Consider the following 16,343-nt stretch of genomic DNA (forward strand, 5'->3'; position numbering starts at 1 on the left):
ATTTTGAGTGAATTGGATTTAAATAAAGGAGGTCTATGTAAGATCACTTAACTCACTTTACCCTCCAGAGCCCTTTGGGTCCAGTTGCCAGATAATAGGTCAGGAACACCGGAGATGGCCCTGGATTCAGTGGAAGCTCTTGGCCTTTTTGAGTTAAGGTCAACAACAGGTCTAAGTCTGCCTGAAATTGCACCCATTCAGTGATTAAGGCTAGATAGCAATTGAGGCAAAGAATTATTTCTTTCATCTAGTCCCACCCCACCAAAAAAATCTAAATAAATAATAAATTTGGACAGAGAAGACTCGGGTTTTCTGACCAAGACAGAAATGATTGCCATTTACATTCATTCTGAGTTAATAAGGACCCAAACAATAATTACTAAGAAATTTGGCCTGGGATCCATTAGCCAATTCAAGATTAGAGTGGTTTTGCTCTTAAACTTTTTTTTTCTTTTGGATTGCTGAACCCTCTAAAGATACTTTGGAATATGCTGGCTGGATTTTTTTTTTTTCCATTTTTATTTTGAATTTGACAAACGTCAACAAACACGAATATTTTCACATATAAAGAACAGAAATTCGTACTGTAAATCTATCATATTCAATTTTAAGAGAGTATATTTAATTTAACATAATATTTCTAACACTACTTCTCTGAGGCCACTTCTGAATTTCTGCTCCCTTCTGTGTATGTTTCTTTTTTTATCTTATGGATGTTTTTTCCTTTTTTTTTTTTTTTTTTTAAATAAATCTGTCATTATCCTTCTGTTCTCCCAACAAATTTTTGTACTCCTAACCTCAAAAGTAAAATGCCTCAATTATAATATATGTATAGTTAAGCAAAACTAATCTACCTATTGGTTCTGTCTGAAGACGTGTATAGCTCATGCACCCTTTGCCAAGAGGTGGCAATCGGCTTTCTTGAATAGTATTTGATCGTCCAACTGACTACAATTCTTAATTTTTTTAACCCCTTTTCCTTTTCAATGTTGTATTTGTTATGTATTTTTCCCCCTGGTTCTGGTCACTTTTATTAATTTATGTAAGACCTCTTAAACTACTGAATTTAAGTTTTTTCAAGTGTTTTTTTCTTTGTATTATGCTGATGTTTTTATTTTTTTATTTGATATTTTCCCCAATTACTTTCAAAACAACTTTTTTTTACATTTGTTTTTGAAATTTTGGGGTTCTACACGAGCATCCCCTCGATTTCCATTTTCTTTTTACCCTGAGAAGAGCTGCTATGAATATATTTTTTGTACACATAGGTCAGTTTCCTTTTTGTTTTTTTCTTGAATTTCTTTTGGTATTTATGCCTAATAGTGGTAGTGTTAGGTCAAAGGACATGCATGAATTTATAGCCCTTTGGGCACAGATCCTATCTTTTGTTCGTTATCTGTTTTTTTGTAAATTTGACTCAATGTTCTTTATGTCTGAGAAATGAGATCTTAGGAGAAATTTGTGGCGCTCTGGCTGCCGAAGCAGACAAGAGGTTTCCACTGGTGGTGGGCCCAAAGCCTGGGGACTGGCCCTGGCAACCCCAACACCCTAACTTCCCGCCAGAAGGCGTGCGGGTCTCAAGCTGTAGAGCATGCTCACAGCAATACTTACGGTCCTCCACTACCACCAAGATTAAGGGCGGAAGCGGAAGTAACCTCAGGCCTTCCAAGCTTTTCCGTCTCGGTGGTACCTGGAAGGAGTCTTACAATTTCCGGTTCCTTGACGCTAGTTGGTTCCGGCATGGCGGCCCCCTGTGAAGTGAGGCATGGAGTAGGGGAGTGGGACTCCCCGGATCCAGAGGCTGAGGGAGATTCCCGGCGCCCTCCGACCTCTCTCCTTTCGGACGCGGCCGTGCAGAGCGACACCGACACCGACGCGGAAACGGAAGACTCGGCGCCCCGGGAGCGGGACACCCCCGAGGACATCGTGTTAGAGGCTCCTGCCAACGGGCTTGCCTTCCACCCTGCGCGGAATCTCGTGGCCGCCGGGGACGTGGACGGGGACGTGTTTGTGTGAGCGCGGGGAAGGGCAGGGCCAGGGCTCGGGAGAGAGCTCGAGGCCCGCGGTGCCGCTGTGATTGCCGTCCCCCGGCCCGCTGGTAGGGACCTTTGTCAGAAGAGGAGACTGGGCCCAGAGAACGAAGGTGGCCCGTTCAGTACTGTCCCTTCCTCTTTTCCTCACGGCAGCTTCGAGTACTCTTGCTGGGAGGGTGAAAACAAAGAGCTCTGGTCCTCGGGACACCATCTCAGGTCCTGCCGGGACCTGGCCTTCTCCGAAGACGGACAGAGTAAGTTTAGGGGATCGAGGGGCAGTCCGCTGGCTTTTTCTGGAGGTCGTGAAGCCTTCTTTGGAGGGGCTGGGACCTGCTGAAATACCTGTAGCACTAGGTCTCTGAGCGGCTTTTCCAGCGCCGAGTCCTTAGTTTTTATTGGGATGGGGAGAAATAGCCCCGGCCTGGGAGTCAGGACAAGAGAAGGTTAGCAAGACTGCTACTTGATCTCCATTTAAGGGAGAATAGGATGGGACTAGACTTAAGAGCACAGTTTCCTTTTTAAAATTTGTATCCCTCTTTGTCTCCCATCAGAACTTGTCACTGTCTCCAAGGATAAAGCCATTCATATCCTGGATGTTGAGCAGGGCCGCCTGGATAAGCGTATTTCCAAAGCTCACAAGTATGACAGCATTTGAAGTAAATTGGGAGTTTTGGGAAATGTTGGGATGTCCCTTCAAGACAGGGCTTCTTTTTGAATTTCACCTTTTTTTTTTTTTTTTTTTTTTAAACTTTCAACTAATAATTTTACTCCACAGCGTAGCTATCAACAGCTTGTTGCTAGTGGATGAGCATCTCTTAGCTACAGGGGATGATAGTGGCAGGATTCGGCTCTGGGACCAGAGGAAAGAGGGTGCAATTATGGACTTGAGGCAGCATGAGGACTACATTGCAGATATGGCTCTGGACCCTGCTAAGAAGCTGCTTCTTACTGCCAGGTGATGAGCCTTGGAAGCTTCTTCCCTCCAAAGTTAAAATTGCTTCTGTTAAGGGTACCTCCCAATAATCACCAATGCTTGTTTTTGTCACAGTGGGGATGGTTGCCTGGGCGTCTTCAATATTAAGCGGCATCGGTTTGAACTTCTGTCAGAAGCACAGAGTGGGGATTTAACATCTGTTAAACTTATGAAGGTACAATGGAGACTGGGTGTGGGGTTAGAGGACCAAGAGGAAGGTAGATCCCTAATCCAGATCACCATTTTATTTTTTTTTATTTTACAGCGGGGAAAGAAAGTTGCCTGTGGCTCTAGTGAAGGAACCATTTATCTCTTTAACTGGAATGGTTTTGGAGCAACCAGTGACCGTTTTGCACTGAAAGCAGAGTCAATTGATTGTATTGTGCCCATCACAGACAATCTGCTGTGCACCGGCTCTACTGATGGGATTATCCGGTATGAGAGGAAGAAAAGCTGGTGGAGAAAGGATGGGGTACTTGGTAAAATTAGGTTCCCCAGGGACTAATTCTTTTTTCTCTATAGGGCAGTGAATATCTTGCCTAACCGAGTTGTGGGCAGTGTGGGGCAGCATGCTGGTGAGCCTGTGGAACAGTTAGCCCTCTCCCACTGCGGTAAGTTTCTTGCCAGCAGTGGTCACGACCATCGGCTCAAGTTCTGGGACATTACACAACTTCGGTCAGTGGTCGTGGATGATTATCGGAAGCGGAAGAAGAAAGGTGGCCATTTGCAAGCTCTGAGCAGCAAGGCCTGGGGCATGGATGACTTTTTTGCTGGACTTAAGGAAGAGGAAAACACAGTGCCTGATCCAGTTGAAGAAGAAAGTGAGGACAGTGACTAAAGCGAACCATAGTGGGGAATCATTCAGCCTTTCTGTTGCAGTCCCTGCTCATTGGTTTTTCATGCCAGTTTAGTACTAAACTTCTAAAGAGGCTGCTTCAAGTATAATTGAAAGTGAGACTAAGGAGGGAAGGAAGCATGTTAAAACCACCAAGCTCATATTTATTCTATGACAAGAGGATTACAAAACCTAATGTTTAGATGTATGCTCCTGAGTTGTCAGATTGTAGTCTTTATCTCCAGCAGGACCCTAATCAATGAAAGGGAACCCCCCACCCCCACCAACCCTCCATAGAAGACACAAGATGGATGGACAAACATACCAAAACCTTAAGTTTTTAATTAAATATAAAACAGACAAAGTTACACTGGGTGTAACAACAACAATGAGCAGAGGAACCAAAAAAACTGCTTTTATGTCTAACTAGCAACCAAGTAAACAGCTTGAGGGACAAAATTATAAACACAGAAGAATTAGGAGGGTGGAGGAGGGTGTACCTGGCATAAAGAGAATGGAATAAGAACAAGAGATTTCCCCTCTAGATTAGCCAGGACTAGCATTCCCACTTGTCCAGCTTCAGGGCCCTGCCCTTCTTGAAGAACTAAGGAGCTCTTTATCCCCTACCTCCATAACTAACTGGTAGAATTGACCAGGATGACTATGACATTATTAGAGAGAGTTAAACAGCTATTTAACAGGAAAACCACCCCAATCCTGGGCTCTCATTTTCTCTTGGCTCACCTAATGCTTCTAGGAGGCGAAGGGACACAGCATTCTTGGCAACTTCATGTCCGCTTGGCCCCTCTTTAGTTACAACTACCCAGATGAGGCCACTGAAAGGCATGGGGTGACCAGGAATCACCACTTGGTACCAGAAGCGGTGCCAGCCTGCGGGCCCAGCTCCCAAGCACTTAGTGAGGAACACGGGCATGCCTAGGTGCCTCTGTTGGCACACGGCCTCGAGGGTAGCCTGGGGACAGTTGTGGGGCATTAGGGTCCCTGATTTCTCAGGTAAGGTCCTATGACTTATCTCGGGCCCCAACCCCCGAAATAAAGGACCTTCCGTTTGCTGTCGGAGCCGTTGCTTCAGGTCGGGTTTCAGCCATTCTACTGTCACCTGCTCACCACAGAGCTTTGAGCGCCCTGCCAGACAGAGGATAACATAGGAGTGATGAAGGGTGGGGGTGAGAAGGCAACCTAAGTTTGGCAACAAGTATTTGGCCACACCCCACCCCCACAAACACTAAACCCTTTTTACTCCCTAACCTATTTAGCTTTCCCACTCCCTCTAATGTGTATCAACTAGTACAAGTTTCTTAGCAACAGACAAAGTTACTCTGTTTTCCTTGACTTCACCCTCTTTAGTGTTACTCCTACCTTCTACTAGTGCTTTCTTCGCCATGGCTGCCGCCCGGTGGGAGCTAAACTTGAGCAGTGCAATCTGAGTGTGGGGGTGCATGAGGCTGGGGAGAAGCAGTGCTTCCTGCAGACCGGACCCGAGAGGCTGCAGGGCCTGAAGCAAGGCCTGGTGGTTCAGGGTTGGTGGCAGCCCATCCAGGGTCAGCTCGCATTTCTCGGTGCTCCGGCAGACCAGCAGCGGGCAGGCAGGGCGAAGATGGTGATTGTGAAGAGTGGCGATGGCAGCCTGGGCCCCGCGGCGGGAGCTGTATCTAGCATAGGCGAAGCCTCTGTTCAGGCCACTAAAAGTCATCATGAGGCGAAACTCGTAGAGACGCCCCACTCGCTGGAACAGTGGAATCAGCTGGTGCTCATACACATCCTGGGGCAGGCGACCGATGAACACCTCTGAACCTGCTGGAGGAGGGCTGCCTACCCAGCCTGGGGATAAAGTAGTTTTTGAACTGCAGATCTAGTTAGGTATACTAACCCCAACTGGGGAGCCTGTGAAACTGGCTTTTCCTCTACTTCTTAACTCGGTTTGGACTTCACACACTGGTCTTTAAAATTAATTCATACGATTTATAAAATCCATTTCAATTTAACTATTAATATTCCATTTTTCTAAAATGCAAATGAAACGGTATTCGTTTCCCAAACCTCTCCCGGAGCTTAGTCGTATATAATACATATGAGCATTTTCCTTTCTTCTTGGGGTGCAAATCAGGGACAGTAAAAGGGCACTTAACTCGTTCAGCTTTAGTTCCGTTCACAGGCCACTCCCCCAAAGCTGGGTGGGGGAGGGGGAAGAGGGGTGTTTGTTAGGCGCCTAACAGTCCAGTGCAGCAGGAAGCTCAGGCTACCCATCCCCTGGGGTAGGGGTGCAAATTTACCTGGGGGTGGACCGCCGTATTTCCTTTGTCCGTTCACTTGCACCAGTCGGATCCCCGTTTCCCTCACCCAAGCTTCCAGCGCAGCCTTGTTCACTGGATTCACCCGCTCACACCACAACTGGGGAGGGTGGGAGAAGGGGTGAGTACTGGTACTAGGCTCCAGCTCACATCACAAGTGTGATCGGGCCAGCCCATCTCCCCAATCATCTCACCGCAACGGATCCCTCAACCAAAGACACTCACCTCACACTCCCGCTTGGACTGCATGTTTAAAGGAGACCCACCCAGTCACATACCTTTATAGCCTCCCCCTCGGCCTCTGGAAACTTCCCAGCCCCTCTAGACTCTCATTGGCTATGGGGCGCGACCCCTCCCCGCATGGGAGGGGGGAGAGGAGACACGTGCTCTACCCTCCGGGTATAAACAGGTGAGAGAGGAAAACAAGAGATGGGAAGGGGGGTTGGGAGCCCTACCCAATTTCATTTTGCTTCTTTATAACTATGGGTTTTAGTTCCCTAGTGTGTGTGAGGAATAAAATGATGTAAAAGACCATATTCAGTAACATCTCGCAGAAATAGGTCACCAGCATATTGCTTCCAAATTGGGGTGGCATTAAAATATAGGAGGAGGAGCCCTTGAACAACCATCCCCTGATCCACAAGGGAACACAAGAGGATGACTAGCAGAAACTGAGAAGCAGGCATTTTATTGGACCCATAGGCAGTCAGCTTCACAAAAGTCAGTGGGAAATGTCAGCAACATGGCTTTTCTGTCACAAACAGGGACACAACTCTACATCTATAATGCATGGGGCGACACCCAGGGTCAACGCATGTCAGAGAAGCTTCAGTTCATTTCAGTGTCCTGGGAAACTCCAGAAAACAACTTCTTGAGAAAGTGGAGTTATACTATGGCTATCCTTCCCAGTGATTTAACAATAAAATATTATCTCAGCCTTGCCCTCTCTCTTAATTCTTCCCTCTGGAGCAGATGTGCAAAACCAACTGAAGAAGCTGGACTAGCCTCCAAATAGTGTCATTTCTATCCACTGACTTCTTTCAGTTCAGCAGATGGGGGGGATATTGACTTGTTCGTCTCCTGATTTCTTCCACAAGGTTTTCTTTCCGAATATCCACCTGGACAAAATAGGGAAGACGACAGCATGAGAAATGTCTATTCTTCATTTTGCTCCTACAACCTTCTATCTCCCTTTCTGCTTTCAGAAAGATTTCCTTTTCTAATAATTACAATAGAATTTGTACAGCCAGGGACTATGCTAAGCAATAGAGATATCTCATGTGATCCTCACAATCCTGGGAGGTAGGTGCTATTATCATCCTTATTTTACCAGGTGAGGAAATTGAGGCAAAGTTTAAATGACTTGCCCAAAGTATCTGAAATCCAATTTGAACTTAGGTCTTCCTGACACCAGGTCCAGCTCTCTAGCCACTACTCCACTTAGCTGCTTCAACTAGAAGTTACAGCTCACATCACAGCTCACATGTAACCATACACTTACTAGCAGGGTTAGAATAAGTTGTGATGAGATTTTAGTGTCGTCGTGAAAAGCTCACATTTTACCAAACTATCTTCTCTACTTGTTTGCTAATGTTTAAGACTCCCTTAACTAGGAAGCAAAACCTTGGATTCTATGTTTAGAGATAAAGCATGTTACAATCCAAATACTGCTCAGAGAAAAAGAAATTTCACAGGGTTCTGAACCTCCATAGGTACAAAACCTGAATTACTTTTTTTTTTTTTTTTTATTTTTATTTAATAGCCTTTTATTTACTGGATATATACATGGGTAACTTTACAGCATTAACAATTGCCAAACCTCTTGTTCCAATTTTTCACCTCTTACCCCCCACCCCCACCCCCTCCCCTAAATGGCAGGATGACCAGTAGATGTTAAATATATTAAAATATAACTTAGATACACAATAAGTATACATGACCAAAGCATTATTTTGCTGTACAAAAAGAATCAGACTCTGAATTATTGTACAATTAGCTTGTGAAGGAAATCAAAGATGCAGGTGTGCATAAATATAGGGATTGGGAATTCAATGTAATGGAAAAACCTGAATTACTTTTGTTCCTGCTGCTTTCACCTCATAGATTCTGGAGAGGCAGGCGTGATTTACTTTGGCTTGGCCAATGCTTATTTCAACATCTACTATGCACAGTAACATATGTCTATACATAAGAAGTAATCTCCTAGTAAAGGACAGGAGTTCAAATCTCTCTTTGAAGCATTCCATTTGTGTAACCTAGGATACGTGCTCTAGGGCAGTGTATCAAACTGAAATAGAACAGGATCCAGGAAGGCCCCATTTTGACTTAGAAAATGACAAATTAACATTATCTGTGTAATATTGTATTTATTTAATTGTGAAACATCTACCAATTACATTTTAGTCTAGTTGGGCAGGCATTCCTTAGCTCTAGGCAACTCAGGGATATCTAGGAATTGCATAAATAACCCTCAAGGGTAGAGAGCTTCTATATCCGGCAGTTCCCAATACCAAAGAAATCAAAGGTCTAGGATCCCACCTCCCAATTTCCTTGACATAAGACATAGCTAAATTCTGATACAGAGATGAAAAAAATGCAAGGCCTGTTATTTTAGTTTAAGCAGCTATAATTTCTAGTCACAGAGAGTTATCTTAAATTCACAAAGATTAAGTTGGCTTGTTCATGAATCACAAAGCAAGCAAATGACAAAATAAAACTTGATCGCCTCTTTAAATCTTCAGGTTAGATACTTGGTCAACTTTACCCAGCTAGCTACCTCTGACAGGTAAATAAATGAGCCTAATTCAAGGCAGAATGCATGGAGGCTAAAGAAAGCTACAGATAATCATTTTAGGGAAATCTGAAGAGGGAAGAGTTTGAGATAATGAGAGTAGTAGTCAGGAGAGTGGAGAATGAAGGCATGGAAGGTGGAAAGTAGGAGGTGGAAGAAGGGAGGCAGGCTGTTTGAAAGTCCAGCAGAGGCTCAGAGAATAGCCATTAGGGTAGGGTATAGCTTTTTTAGGCGGCCAAGATGATCCTAGTCTCATCTGAGGCCAAAAAGGGAAACCATTCTTGCTTCAACTTAAAATATTCTTTCCCCATCTCCCCCCTCCATCGTGGTCTTTCAACTTCAGATCCCCCTGCCCTCACTTACCTCTTCTCTGCTGGCTACAGAGCGCAGCTTGACAACCCCATCCTTCAGTTCTTGCTCCCCAATGATGGCCACCAGTGGTATACCAGTCTCCTCACAGTACTGCAACTGAGTCAGCAGTTTGGGGTTCTTTTTGTACAGCAATTCAGCCTGAAGAGATCAGGGCAGAAGAGGGGCTGAGACACAGCCTTGCCTCAGAAAAAAGACAGCTGTCTGGCCCATAGCCTACTTTGGCAGAGAAGCTATACTCTGGCTGGTAGTTAATTTGGTCCCAGGAATTAACACCATGAAAAATCAAAAGGAGTCTTAAGACTCATCTTTAGAATCAAATTCTAAAGCAATAGAGTTCAGCACTTCCTTCTAGAGTCTAGGGTTATTCATCCATACCTTAATGCCCCTGTCCCACAGTTCTGCAACAAGCTTCAACCTTTCCTCCAAAAGCTTCTTTTGGGCTGCAGCCACAAGCACCTGGGTTTCTGTTGTCCTAACTTTTTCTTCAGATGCCTAAAGAATGGGAAGATATAGCATTGTGTGTGACAAGTTAGATTGACAAATAGGATCTCTTCAAGCTTTTGGACTGGGATGAATGGCAGAAACTGAGAAGAACAAACAGGTTAGGAGTCTTTCTTTCTCCCTACTTCCAGCAGCTGAATTACAGTCAATTCAAATAAGCAGTCCATTATTCCAAACAAAGAATATTCACAAGATCACACTTTGAAAAGAACAAAGGAAACACTGGACTACAGAGAAACGAGTGGCTTATCTTTATATAGTCTCCAGAAGTAGATTTAATTGGCAAAGTCACAGCTCTTTGCTTTCCTCTCAATAGCCCAGCATACAACAGAACTTCAGAAAGTATTTTTCCATTAATTATAAACCCACCTTCACATATTGTATTTAGTAAGGATAAAAAGCTTCAAAATCTGAATTACTCAGAAGTCCCAAGCAGATAGTTTGAAAAATGAGGGCATTAGTATCAGCCTTCTAGGAGCCTCACTGCAACTCTATCCAACAAATATTATCTCCATTTGACAGAAGGAAGACAATGCAGTTCAGTGTGCTTAAAACCTATAGTCATACTATGGTTAAATATCCATCTAAGACAAAGCCTGGACCAAGGTCACTCTGCTCACTCTACCTCCACTTTTCTGAGCATTTCTACTGGAATAACAGAAGGTAGGCTAAGAACTCACTAAAACCAACTGACTCAATAAGTGGTTGCAAAAATAAGGCAGCCCAGAAATTTCAGTCTGGCCTTTCCATTCTCCATGTTAGTTCCTGGTGTAGGTTTGTGTCACATTGGGTATATATTTTGAACCAGAGCTAGGATTTCATTGGCAAGAGAAGTTTCCCGGGGAGAAACTTCCCTTACCAAGACACTACTCCTGCTCAGTTAAGGTGGTCTTGGAGAATTTTGCCCAGGGGAACTGAAAAATTCAGTGATTCTTCACAGAGGCTGTCATATATAGGACGGGCCAGTCTAGGTCTTCCTGCCTCCCAAGCCAGTTTTTTATCCACTACTCCAAGCTGTCTTCTCAACCTGTTTTATGTACTCTGTAAATCATGAAGCCCTATTATAATCCAGATGCATTTAATGACATTACAAATTTGAATATTAGTCATATCCCTCTTACTCCTCACTCAACTAGATGGAAGGTCTATCTAGACCCTTATCTCTCTCTAGTCTACTCTCCAGATTAAAACAATAGCTTTGTATGCAACAGGACTAAATAAAAGTTTTGTCGATAATTGCCCAGGAAGAGTAGCAAGGGAATACAAGGATCCACATCATCAAAGAAGGCTTACTGGTTAGAGATCAACACTGTAGGCAGGGCAGGGCCCAAGTACCAAACCAAATCCAATATGGTGATATCCTTTTCTTGACTCCCCCTGAACAAATAAAAAAAATAAAATAAAAAAAACCTTCCCAACTACAGTATAGTTTTAGCTAGTTAAGGATAGGTATACTAAGTGGCAACTGAGTTTTAAAGCTAATTATCCTTCTCTTTCTTCTCTTCCTTAATTGTGAAATGGAATTGACACATATGACCCAAACAGGGTTCCTACCTCCATCCTCTGTTCCACAATAGAGAAGATCCTTTCAACCCCAATGCTGAGCCCCACACATGGCACCTTGCGGCCCTTGGGGTCAAACATGCCAACAAGACCATCATAGCGCCCTCCAGCAGCCACACTGCCCACGCCAAGTGGTTCTTCCCCCTGTCGGGTTGGGGTCTGAAGAAGCACTGCTTCATAGATCACCCCGGTATAGTAGTCCAGGCCCCGGGCCAGGCTCAGGTCAAAGGTTATCTGTGGGACATGGAGATATGGTCAGTCCCAATGAACAGACACATCCTGGGATCCTGTGCAGTCTGCTAGGGCCTGCCCTTCCCCTACTCACTTTCTCTGTAATACCAAACAGGGTCAGATACTCAAATAGCAGTTTCAGGTCCCCCAACCCCTCCAGGGCCAGCTTGTTCTGTGAGAGTTTGGGATCCTGCAATAGTTGTTCTACTAAAGACACTCCACCTGGGAAAAGCAGACAAAGAGAAGAAAGGATGCCGCCCATCAAATTTTCATTGATTACTTAGATTGCACTCGATGTTACTAATGAGGTAACATTACCTCACTATCCCAACTGCCTAATCTTTTTAACCAATATGTGTATTTACTTCATACAAAAATAGCAAGATAATTTTTTGCAGCACAAGGGAAATGGAAGATATAAGAAGGCACTAAAACACACACTGGAAGAATGATTCACATGTAGTAGGAAAATCAGCAATTCTCCCTTCCCCCAAAGAATGTCATCATAAGCTACCTTCTCCTCACCCCCACTAATTCTTACCATGCTGCTTCACATAGGCCCCAATAAGATCTGCCACCTCAGAGGCCAGGCCTTTTTCTTCCACCATTTCATTCTTCACATCTTCCCATGACATCTGCGGAAACATTGGATTCAAAGGGCCCAGAAATGATTCACAACAGTGGAAGGTGCAGTTTTTGTTTTGGGATGAAGGATCTTATGGGCAGAGGTCACTGCACCTCAATTCAAGAGTAAAGGCCCTCTCCCTCCCAGATACTGTCTTCCATTTCCTGAGATGGGGTAAATTTCAGGGGAAAGAAGTAGGAGCTATACATGTAAGTTATTTGTCACCTTGTCTAGCTTGTCCACTGAAGAGCAAATGGTACGGAATTTGCTGTCAGGAACACCACAGACATTGAACATTCCATCCAGAATTCTCCTGTCATTCACCTGAGGATTCCAAAGTCATCTTAAGAAGTGGAAATTCCCACCCTCAAGTTATTCCCTTCAAGATCCATGATAGCAACAGTATTCCTAAGGCCTATTTTTACCTCTCCAAATAAGACAGAAGAGTTCAGTCATAAGAGAGGAAGACTGTTAGAGTCCTAATTAGTACCACCAAGTTAGACATAGCCTTTTCTCTCACCTTAATAAGGAAGTCCCCCAGTTGAAGTGCACTCAGGATCTCACAGATTATCTTCAGACATTCTGCATCAGGAATCATGGGGTCAAACTGTCCAGCAATGTCAAAATCCTATACAAGAAGTGAAAGGAAGAAGCCTCAAGTCAAGAGGACTGATTTCCAGGCTCCAAAGCTCCAGACCCCTGTAGGCAACACTACAGACCTTAACTGATGCCCTTGACTGCATTTCCAAGCCTAGAAGATGACACATTCATCAAATTCTTCAGATCACTTTTTAAAAATTTTATCTCCATCATCTCTTTTAGTAAAATCTCCCCTGAAATGCTTTTCCTTTAGCCATTTATTTGCTCTTTCCCTGCTCAGACTAAAGCTTTGATTAATTCTGATGTACAAACTGATTTTCACACACCATTTTTAGCTCATCATTTGTTATCTGGATTTATCTAGACACAGGTATCATGTCTATATATGCCACTCTAAAAAGTGAATACTTTATAAATTCTAACTGATCTCAGTGAGGACTCAATGCCTTGAGCTTTCTTGGCTTTGAGATACTCACACACTGGTAAAATTCCCGGTAACGACCACGAGTCATTGCAGGGTTATCTCGACGGTACACCTTTGCAATGTGGTAGCGTTTAATGTTGGTTAGTTTATTCATCGCCAGATATCGAGCAAAAGGAACCTGAGGGTAGATTAAGGAGAAAGCGTCTCTAGTTCATAGCTAATTGCCATGATCAGCAGACCCTGCCTGAAAACAAAGTGTCCATACTCTCCTTGGAGTGCAACTGGGGACCCTGTGCGATTGGATTGCTCCAGGGAAAGTTATCAGCAGTGTGGAATACTCAGATGATCCTGACACTATAGAAATACCAATGTGGAAGAAACTCTGTATTATGCTTAGTGCCTGCAGGACCATAATATAATTTTTTTCTTTTTGAACAATCACTAGAGAATAGATTCATCATAGAAAGATAAGTAAGCTTTCTGTATCTTTAAGTGCAAAAGAACATTTTTTTTCCTGTATACAGTCTTCAAGATAGGCAAAAGAACAGTATTCTACAATAAAAGGAATTATAATGGATTCATGTTTGGGTCCTGGAATTAGTTAAGTTCCTATATGATATTCCTAGGAATGAGTCCTGTTAATTAGAATTTACATTTTTTTTTTTTTTTTTAAGAGGGACTTTACCTAACTCATTACATCTGATTCTTTGGATCATTTATTCAAGGACTTCTTCCTATATGAACAACGTTCTCCAAATATGAGTATTCCATCATTTCCTGTCAATTAAAGTCCAATATAAATGACAGTATCCTAGAGCTCACTTTGAAAGGATACAGTGAGGTCATAACGAAGGGCCAACAGCTCACCACCCTGATCCTTCAGATCATATATGAGCTTAGAGTCTTCCCCATATTTTCCAGTCAATGTTTCCTGGAAGAAAAAGAAAATATATATATTGTCTAGTATCTAATACTGTCTTGAATTTGTTAATGTGAACTGACCACATATATATATCAGATGTTGACCTTGATTCTCTAGTTGGGGGGTTGGAAGGAAGAGAAAGACAATTCAGATCTCAAAATATAATTATACACACCTGTTATATGAAAACATATAATTATTTCAATGACTATACTTACTGGCAAATAAAGATGCATAGTATTTTATAATCCCAATAGCCCAAGAAATGCAAGGAATCAAGTGCTTTGTAGGATGTTCTGCTGCAGCAACTTCTCCCTTCCCCCCAACAAAAACAGCTGTCTTAAAACAGGCACCAGAGCCACAGAAATCAATACAGGAATAATTATGTTGGTTCCCACTTTTAAATAGAAATCAGGTTTCTGTACACTAGGAATTGGGCTGGTATTATCTAAACCTATCTTAATAGGTAATCTTTCATTATTATACTCGGTATTTGCTCTGGATTCCTCCCCATTTCTTTGCCAAATACTTTCCCCTTGGCTGACTCTTCTCACCTTCAATTCAAACACAGGAGTATCTATTACTTCTGCACCATGACGCTTGAAGCAGCTGATGATCACATCAAAAACCTTCTCCCGAACAGCCATCTGCCTAGGGCTGTAGTCTCTTGTGCCCTTGTAATCAAAAGCAAATAAACAAGAAACTCAGTAATAAGAAAGCAAGAGGAGGTAATATTTCAGAAATATTCTATTTCTAATCTCAATTATAAGGCAACAGAATTGCATTTAACTCCCTTTTAATCACCAAGTCAAATCTACATGGACTTAGGGGAGGCTAGACAGGATAAATATCATCTATATAAAAGAAGGCTTTAACATAATCTTTTAACATTAGAGCTGTGCTTAGAGAGGGATTATTTGGTTGGTTTTGAGTTATGTTAATGGTCTTGAATTAAAAATTGATTAACTATAAAATCTCTAGAGATAATCTACATTTTATTTCTATAATCACTGGAATTACTACTAATAAATTGGGAAGTACTTTTTAAAACATGCAGCGACTACTTATTTCAACATGGAAGCTGCCCAACCTGCACTAGATTCTTTCTGAGAATCTGCAGTAGAGGCAGTTCTCCTACAAGTTGGGATGACTAAAATCCTGCCTATCTTGACAAATTGGTAACGCCCAGGTACAGCCCCATTCCAGCCAAATGCCTCAAAATGCTCTGTTTTCTAAAAGAAGCCAAATACTTCTCCCCTCCTGCATGCAGGGGGAAAGTCACCTATTCACGTCTTTATGACCAGATCCCGCTTCTTGAATTTGTTTTATTTCCCTCTGGGGATTCTTTGAAGGTAGGGTTTAAACATTACCAACTTTGTATCTTCAGTATCTAATAGTGTTTTGAACTTGTTAATGTGGACTGACCACATATACATGTGTGTTAATTGGAGGTTGGAGGAAGACAATTCAGAAGTCAAGATATAAGCAAGAAAAAATAAGTATTACAAATATAAAAGGAACTGACAATGCAGTCAGGTTCATGAGAACACGCTCTGACAGGATTCTGTAAAAACATATTTACCTTTGGAGTTTTAAGCACAAACTTCTGTTTTCCTTCATCAGAACCCAGCTCTGCCTTCAGCTTCAGGAGCTTTGAAACCTCCTCCTCGATCTGTATCTCAATAAACAGGAGAATTTGGAAGGACTGGTCCCTGACCAGCGCCCTCACCAATTCGTATTTTGGAGAAGCATGTGAATACGGGGGTTCCAGACACCAGGATCAACCTCACATATATTACAAAGCGCAAGCAAGACAATTCAGTCAAGCGCCTTAAAGACAGCGTCAGCGGGAGGGTTGCCTTCAGGACCTGGTCCTGTCCCTTTCAAGCCCTTGCCCGGCCCCAGAGCCAGAAGCCCGCCACCCTGGGAACCGATCCGGCCTCCCCGGCCCACCCGAGCGGGTCGCGGCCCTCACCAGTTCGGCGCCCGCCTTCTGAAGCTTGAGGCCTCGCACTCGCTCGCCCTGGAGCCTGACGGCCTCCTCCAGCGCAGCTCGATCCGCCATCCCGCAAACGGCTGCGGCTGTCACGGGCTCCTTCCGGCCACCGAGCTCTACCCGCTGCTCGCGCGCCGGGGAGCTTCCGGTCGGCGTGGGCTTGCA

At 43.5% G+C, this 16,343-nt stretch overlaps 3 protein-coding genes across 3 annotated transcripts; 1 reads left to right on the plus strand and 2 right to left on the minus strand.

Annotated features, from left to right (window-relative positions):
- The first annotated feature begins 1,701 nt into the window (after positions 1–1,701).
- On the plus strand, positions 1,702–4,142 carry WDR55 (WD repeat domain 55). Its single transcript, XM_003756635.4, has 7 exons — positions 1,702–2,012; positions 2,187–2,287; positions 2,585–2,672; positions 2,809–2,988; positions 3,082–3,181; positions 3,272–3,441; positions 3,529–4,142. The coding sequence occupies exons 1-7, from the start codon at positions 1,741–1,743 to the stop codon at positions 3,842–3,844; spliced, it is 1,227 nt and encodes a 408-aa protein (XP_003756683.1). The 5' UTR covers positions 1,702–1,740; the 3' UTR covers positions 3,845–4,142.
- A 21-nt stretch (positions 4,143–4,163) lies between these two features.
- DND1 (DND microRNA-mediated repression inhibitor 1) lies at positions 4,164–6,722 on the minus strand. Its single transcript, XM_023505087.2, has 4 exons — positions 6,379–6,722; positions 6,136–6,253; positions 5,222–5,683; positions 4,164–4,987 (listed from the first exon to the last, which is right to left on the minus strand). Exons 1-4 carry the CDS (start codon positions 6,400–6,402, stop codon positions 4,536–4,538), a joined length of 1,056 nt encoding a protein of 351 aa, XP_023360855.2. The 5' UTR covers positions 6,403–6,722; the 3' UTR covers positions 4,164–4,535.
- Positions 6,723–6,825: 103 nt separating this feature from the next.
- On the minus strand, positions 6,826–16,335 carry HARS1 (histidyl-tRNA synthetase 1). Its single transcript, XM_031953407.1, has 13 exons — positions 16,158–16,335; positions 15,765–15,854; positions 14,737–14,856; positions 14,096–14,191; positions 13,313–13,438; positions 12,757–12,864; positions 12,462–12,560; positions 12,153–12,246; positions 11,706–11,833; positions 11,372–11,614; positions 9,692–9,808; positions 9,308–9,454; positions 6,826–7,271 (listed from the first exon to the last, which is right to left on the minus strand). Exons 1-13 carry the CDS (start codon positions 16,245–16,247, stop codon positions 7,194–7,196), a joined length of 1,536 nt encoding a protein of 511 aa, XP_031809267.1. The 5' UTR covers positions 16,248–16,335; the 3' UTR covers positions 6,826–7,193.
- Positions 16,336–16,343: the final 8 nt, after the last annotated feature.

Source organism: Sarcophilus harrisii, chromosome 2 (genome assembly GCF_902635505.1).
Source record: "Sarcophilus harrisii chromosome 2, mSarHar1.11, whole genome shotgun sequence".
Classification (NCBI taxonomy): Eukaryota; Metazoa; Chordata; class Mammalia; order Dasyuromorphia; family Dasyuridae; genus Sarcophilus; species Sarcophilus harrisii.

Coding starts and splice junctions, on each gene's coding strand:
- DND1 (XM_023505087.2), bottom strand. CDS start 6,402: ATGCAGTCCAAGCGGGAGTGTGAG. Junction 5,684..6,135: donor ATACGGCGGTCCACCCCCAG/GTAAATTTGCAC, acceptor CTTTATCCCCAG/GCTGGGTAGGCAGCCCTCCT. Junction 4,988..5,221: donor GAAGAAAGCACTAGTAGAAG/GTAGGAGTAACA, acceptor TCTGTCTGGCAG/GGCGCTCAAAGCTCTGTGGT.
- HARS1 (XM_031953407.1), bottom strand. CDS start 16,247: ATGGCGGATCGAGCTGCGCTGGAGGAGGCCGTCAGGCTCCAGGGCGAG. Junction 11,834..12,152: donor GGCCTATGTGAAGCAGCATG/GTAAGAATTAGT, acceptor TGCTTTTCCCAG/GTGGAGTGTCTTTAGTAGAA. Junction 9,809..11,371: donor TTGTGGAACAGAGGATGGAG/GTAGGAACCCTG, acceptor CCCATTCTTTAG/GCATCTGAAGAAAAAGTTAG.
- WDR55 (XM_003756635.4), top strand. CDS start 1,741: ATGGCGGCCCCCTGTGAAGTGAGGCATGGAGTAGGGGAGTGGGACTCC. Junction 2,673..2,808: donor CGTATTTCCAAAGCTCACAA/GTATGACAGCAT, acceptor TTTACTCCACAG/CGTAGCTATCAACAGCTTGT. Junction 2,989..3,081: donor AAGCTGCTTCTTACTGCCAG/GTGATGAGCCTT, acceptor TTTTTGTCACAG/TGGGGATGGTTGCCTGGGCG.